Raw genomic sequence first — 6086 nt, 5'->3', positions numbered from 1 at the left:
AACCCTGCCTAGCAGAGGACTTGGCTCCTGGCACGCCAGCCCTTGTCCCCTGGCACAGCCGCGGTGTGGGCACTGCCAGGCACAGAACACCTGGAGCCCACGCCTGCTGCTGCTGCAGCAGAGCCAAAGCTGTGCTGCTGGGGCCAGGCTGAAGGCCTGCACTGGTGTAACAGAATCACTGCTATGACCAGGGAGGAGAAGGGAGCAGTCACCAGAACAGCTCCAGTCTGTTGGGTTAAATGTGTCAGGAGTTACTGCACAAAGTCTGGTTTCTTAAGCAACAAAGCAGGACGGTGTTATCCTGGATGAAGGCCAAGCATGAAGAGGGAAATCTGTAGTGTAGGGGTTGTTCAGCCTGGAGAAGAGAAGGCTCCAGGGTGACAAGGGCAGGAATAGCTTCACACTGACGGGGCAGGATTAGATGGGATATTGGGAAGAAATTCTTCCCTGTGAGGGTGGTGAGGCCCTGGCACAGGGTGCCCAGAGAAGCTGGGGCTGCCCCTGGATCCCTGGCAGTGTCCAAGGCCAGGTTGAATGGGGCTTGGAGCAGCCTGGGCTAGTTGAAGGTGTCCATGCCTGTGGTGGGGAGGGGAGGGGTGGAACTGGATGGTCTTTGAAATAGTGAGACCATGGCTATTAAGCCATGCAGTCCCAAATGCATCTCCCCCTCACATACACCTTAGCTCCATAGCAAGAACGTAATGCATAAGGACCTGTTTTAATTCTGTTCTTGCCTAATGCTCCTGTTAAGGAAACTTCTCATGCTTGTAGTTAAGAGAAAAACAAAGTATTTCACAGAACTGATACACCACCGAAATCCCCACCACTTTTAAAGTTCACTGAGGTAAGGCAGCTGCAGTTTTGCTCGGAATAGCAAAGCTTTTGGCTTTTCTAGCCTGAGCTCCTGCACTATAAATGCACAGACATTTGAGCTCAGTATTCTCAAACCAAGAAGAGGCTTTTGCTGCCTGCTGTCCTTCCAGAGGCTCCTGGTTTAGAGACCCCACCTCAGCAGTTGCATCTTTAAGAAAGATGCTGAGCTGCAGGTTCAGCACAGGAGCAACTAAAGGATCATTCACTCACCAGCCCAAAAACCATAGGGAAAGACCCTTGCTCACTGTGGGGCAAGTGCCACTCAAGCTCCACAAAGGCAGCTCTGCCACCTCCTCCACACCATCCCCACTCTGTCTGGAGAGCACTTGGTACAGGGTGAGCTGAGATCCAGAGTTGTGGAAAACTGAGTAACTTGAACGTGGAATGGTGGGCCCAGGAATAAGAGGCTGAGAGAGTTTTATACCAAGATGCTATTTACTTTGAACAGTCATATTCAGCCACACGTCTAATCAATCCACATGGATACACCTACAACAGGTAATTAAAAAAATAATAAATGAAGATGCTAATAAATTAAGTACATTTAACTTAGATGGGACAATGGTCTTTGTGAGAGCGGCGGCAAAGGCTGGATCTGCAGTCACTCCTCTAGGATGCAAATGCCAAGCAAGAAAATCCCTCTGGACTCCCCATCCCTTCAGTCCTCATCCTGCTTGAGACCATAACTGAACATTCGTGCTGGCCTCTGTCCTTCCCATTGTCCCATGGGATCTCCACATTCCTCCATCCTCACAGCATGCAACACTTTCCTTTTTCTTTCACTGCTTCACTGCATTGTTCCTTCTGTTAGTACACAAACACTTTTCTATCTAATATAAATCAGAGTCTCCTCAGCCCATCAAAGCCACGTCCAACAGCATCTTGTGGCACTTAGCGTGTGTCAGTCCTTCTTGTGGAGGCACCCAAAGGTGACAGCTTTACAAAAGAGAACAAGCTGCAAACATTTCAGAGTTAATACAGAAATTTAATAGAGTCCACAGACACTACTGCTCCATCTGGAATCCAGTGACTTTTACACCTTCATGAGAAACAGAAGATGGATCCCACCCCACACTGAAATAGAAGATTAGGGATTTTCAGAAGTCTTTGCATGACAAAAGCACAAGCAACAGTGACTTTCAGAGGCTTGTTCTCCTACAGTGCTTAAATGCCTTGAAAACATCACCCACACCAGAGTGGAGAGTGTTTGCCATCCCATGCCTTACTTAACTCCTACTACAGGATAAAGAAACTGGAGCTGTGATATGAGAACAGTGATTGAGTTCAGAGGACAAACCATGCACCCCCCTGCACCGATCCACAATACACCAACACCTCAACAGCTCAGCAAAGACTCAGTCCTCCTGCTTCCCTGGAAAACTGCTGCTGTGGCAGCTCCTGAGGAGCAGAGCTGTTCTGGGAGAGCTGCAGTGTCTGTTCAGAATGAGCTGTGGGTAAGCCAATGCACCGTGTGCTCCTGTTAGTCTGAGACAGCTGTGCCAGCAGGCCGATGGTGACGGCAGCAGGACGGGTTGTGCCGCCAGCCCCGCGGAGCACCTGCGGCCTGGGAGCCCTGGCTACCCGCTGCTGCCAGCCAACTACACCACTGGAAGCTGCTGCTTTTCTCCCATGTGTGCTGATCATCCAGTCAAAATGTAAAAACAAGGTGGTACCTGCCTTCAGGGCAGGTGAAGGTGTTACTGTACAGGTACAATGGAACAAGAACCCTTCCGCGATGTGTGCGCACTGCAGCACTGCTGTTGTTGGGTTCTCTCTAAGTAGGTTCAACTGGAACGGACTTGACCCTCTTCCACACCATCGGGAATGGATGCGATCCCTGTCTGCAGCCCCCTCACTCCCACTTTCCATGCCAGGGGAAATGAGCCTCCTGGGTCTTTGCTTTATCAACTCCAGACACTCCTGTTCCCACCTGCTTCTTTTGTTGGTGTTGCCAGCAGAGATCCAGCTCTGCCCCCCTTCAGTCTGTGTGAGTGTCCTTCTCCTTGGGAAGCAGCAGGCTTGACCTGGCCGGAGAGCTGGTGGCTCTTTTGATCACCTCCATCCACCTACCAAGAATAGACATGAGAAAAGCTTGCCCCTCACTCACAGATAACCTTGTCCTTTGGTTATGAGCTGTACCCCTTTCCCAAACCTCCCAAAACAGCCATTTTCTTTCTTTTACAGGTCTTCTGGGAAATTAACTCTTCAAAGGAACAGCTTGAGATGTGGTAAATACCCTGCAGAATACAGTTGTCTGTCCAAGTAACAGGTCCACAGTGCTCTGAGCTCCAGAGAACTCTCATGAGAGCTCACTGTGTTCTCTCCTCAGTGTTATCAAGGATGGCAAAGTGGCAATAATTATTGCTTTTCTTAACAATAAATTAGGAAATAGGTAACAGCCTTGCTCAGATGGAAGAAAGCAAAGCAGCAGTGAAAAAAGCAAGACAAATCCACTGTGAATTAGACATTTTCCCCTTGAAATCACTACATGAGCCCAGTGCATTAAAGAGCACAACTTATGGCCCGGGTAGCTGATACGTAAGCTGTTCACAAGTGTGTGACACTCTCCCAAGGAAGGGGGACATGTGACACCTCAGTAAAACCACATTCCAAAACAACCAATATGGCCCTGCATGACAGGACCCAGTGCAAGGGTTCTCAATGTAGCAGCAAAGTGTTGTATGTGGTGCATTTCACACTCTGTAGAACTCCCTAAGAGCAATTAATTGTAATTATAGAGGATAATAAAATGTAATTACAGAGAAACCAGCCAAGTGAAAGGGAGCCCTGCACTTACTGCTCTCAGCCTTGTGTTATAACTTCTGCTCCCAGAGATGGAAGATAAAAACCAAAAAACTCTTTACAGAACCTGGAAATCTGACTCCCAAAGAGCTGGTGGAGCTGAGCACCCCACAGCCCTTCCTCCCACATCCCTCCCTGGCTCCAAGGAAGCCCCAGACTCCTGGCACAAAGCCCAGCTCACAGCTCTAGGTGTATCCCCAGCTCTCCCCACACAGAGGAGGGTTCTGTCAGAGGAGGGATCTCCAAACATCATCAGTGGGGAGAGGAAGGGAATGTTACTCCTGAGAATGTGCTGGGAGATCACTCAGACTAGGAGGAAAGAGAGGATGGGATGACCAACCACTGAGTTAAGAGCAGGTTATACACCAAGACAGAGAAAACAGAAAATTACCTCTCAAAGGTGTATTTGCTCTCAGCCCTGAAGAAATACACGTGGGACTTGAACTGCAGCTTGAAGACATAATCCTTCTGAATCCCATCTGCTTCCACAGGGCAGCTGACTGTGTAGCCGAGCAGCGGGAGGCTGGCCAGGGGATAATCATCCTGCAAGAGCCCAAGAGCCCAGCCCTCAGTGCAAGGCACCCCTGCCATGCAGCCCCTGTGCCACAGGTAAGGGCTGTGCACTCTTGTTCAGGAGACAACAGGAGGACTCTTCTGCAAGGCCACCAACAGCTTACAATGAAACTTTCCCCCAAGTCCTTTCATTTTTTTTATAGTTATTTGCTTCTTCTCCTCTGCCCGACGCTGCCTCCTGGGCTCCCTCCTCCCTCTCTGCACCCTTTCTATGGAACTCCAAGCACAGATCTGACAAAAAAGGTAAAGTAACCCTCACAAAAGAAATGTGTCCTCAAGGCAAGAAGCCAGAATAACCCAGTTATAATAAACCAGTTAATAAACACAGTTTATTTGGTTAATAAGATGAAAAGATTGTGCTGCACCATGGTTCATTATCAAGCAGGTGCTGAATGTACCATGGGCAGAAAAATCCCTGGAGCCCGTCAGGCTGAGCTGAAGCCCAGCAGGGAGAGAAGCTGGCAATGGAGGCCCAGAGGCTGCTGCATCCCTCACATCCTTTAGTCACTGCATGAGGAGATGCTTCCCCCTCCCCCACAGAAGGTCAGTACCATCAGAACTGGGAATCCTGATGAAGTTCCACAAGCAGTGCCCACAGCCTTTCAGAGAGCAGCTTCATTATGAACTACCTCCTCTTCCACTTGTTACTCTCCTTCAAACAGCAGCGATTTGCCCCTGGAGCTGAAAGTCAAGGATCCCCAGGTCCCCCCAACACCCCGACCATCATCCCCTCACCTACACCTGCCCACCTGGTGTGTCTTGTAGAAGAACAAGCAGAAGTTGGTGAAGACCACCCACAGTTTCTGCCAGCCATTGCTGTTCTTGAACTTCCTCAGCAAATACCCAGAGAGCTGGTTCTGGCACAGAAGGAAAAGAGGATTCCCATGAAATCCCAGGTTGCCCTCCTGCTGCAGGTGAACAGCTCAACGTTGCTCCTGCGCTTGTTCCCTGGTGTCAAAGGCCTCCCAGGTATGGAGACAGCCCCCAGAGTCCATCCCTTTCAGCCACCCTTTCTCACATGCAGAAAACCCACATGGAACACACTGTGTGAGAAGGGAAATAAAGCAGGAGAGGAAACAGAGGACTGGAGAGCTGGGAGATAACATGTGGCAGCTACACAAAGCCAAGCCAGCGTGGAAGGGGGGCTGCAGGGAGGGGAGCACCACTGCCTTGGAGTCAGCCAGCGGGATAAGGAATCCTATGGCATGGAATGACAGTGCATGGATTTTGTAATTTGATAAAAAGACAGGATACACGGCAGATTTACAGAGAGTACCATTTTTTGAGGCATAAACAGGAGGAAATCCTGCCTTAACAAGGCAATGGTACAAGTCTGCCTCTGAGGACGAGCATCCTCACGTGAGCAGTTAGGAAGCAGGACATTTTCCTGGGCATCCCATGGCTCCTCCCCACCAGCACAAAATGTGAGAGGCATCTTTACCTGGATCATGCACAAGTAATCAGACAGGGATAGGCTCTGGTTCCGGTACCAACAAACATGGGTGATTGTGTTGGGCCGTTGGGCCTGGCCCAGCAAATAGCGAGGAGGAAGCTCTGGAGAAACAGCAAGAGAGCAGAAAACTGAGCACAGAAAGGGGGAGAGAAAGAGAAAAAGAGAATGTTAAGGTGAGAGGAGTGATGCAAGAAAGGTGGCTGTCAAAGGAAAATGGATTGTGAAAAAAATGACGGCATTAGAACACGGAACAGATCAGAGTGAGAGGGAGTGCAAGAACTCACACGCTCAATCCCAGAACCTCTAGCAGGGTGGGCTTGTTATCCATGCACAGAAGTGTGAAATGGTGTCTTTCCCAAGGTGTCAGCAGGGAAAGGCCTGTCCC

At 49.7% G+C, this 6086-nt stretch overlaps 1 protein-coding gene across 11 annotated transcripts in view; it reads right to left on the bottom strand.

The window, feature by feature from the left end:
- Window positions 1-1286: 1286 nt before the first annotated feature.
- FARP2 (FERM, ARH/RhoGEF and pleckstrin domain protein 2) overlaps window positions 1287-6086 on the bottom strand; it is a 75180-nt gene continuing 70380 nt past the window's right edge. For 5 of the 11 annotated variants that reach the window (XM_032119972.1, XM_032119974.1, XM_032119968.1 and 2 more), the window contains 3 exons: window positions 4998-5105; window positions 4067-4218; window positions 1287-2939 (listed from right to left, as the gene is read on the bottom strand). In XM_032119972.1, the coding sequence (XP_031975863.1) occupies window positions 2852-2939; window positions 4067-4218; window positions 4998-5105 (348 nt within the window). In that variant the 3' untranslated portion in view covers window positions 1287-2851. Of the gene's footprint in view, window positions 2940-4066; window positions 4219-4997; window positions 5106-5689; window positions 5830-6086 lie in introns of those variants that run through there. The other 6 variants (XM_032119966.1, XM_032119969.1, XM_032119971.1 and 3 more) reach the window with 6 other exon arrangements.

The sequence above is a fragment of the Corvus moneduloides genome, chromosome 10, assembly GCF_009650955.1.
Source record: "Corvus moneduloides isolate bCorMon1 chromosome 10, bCorMon1.pri, whole genome shotgun sequence".
Classification (NCBI taxonomy): Eukaryota; Metazoa; Chordata; class Aves; order Passeriformes; family Corvidae; genus Corvus; species Corvus moneduloides.
Note: the sequence above shows the minus strand (reverse complement) of the source record. Positions and strands in the feature narration are given on the sequence as shown.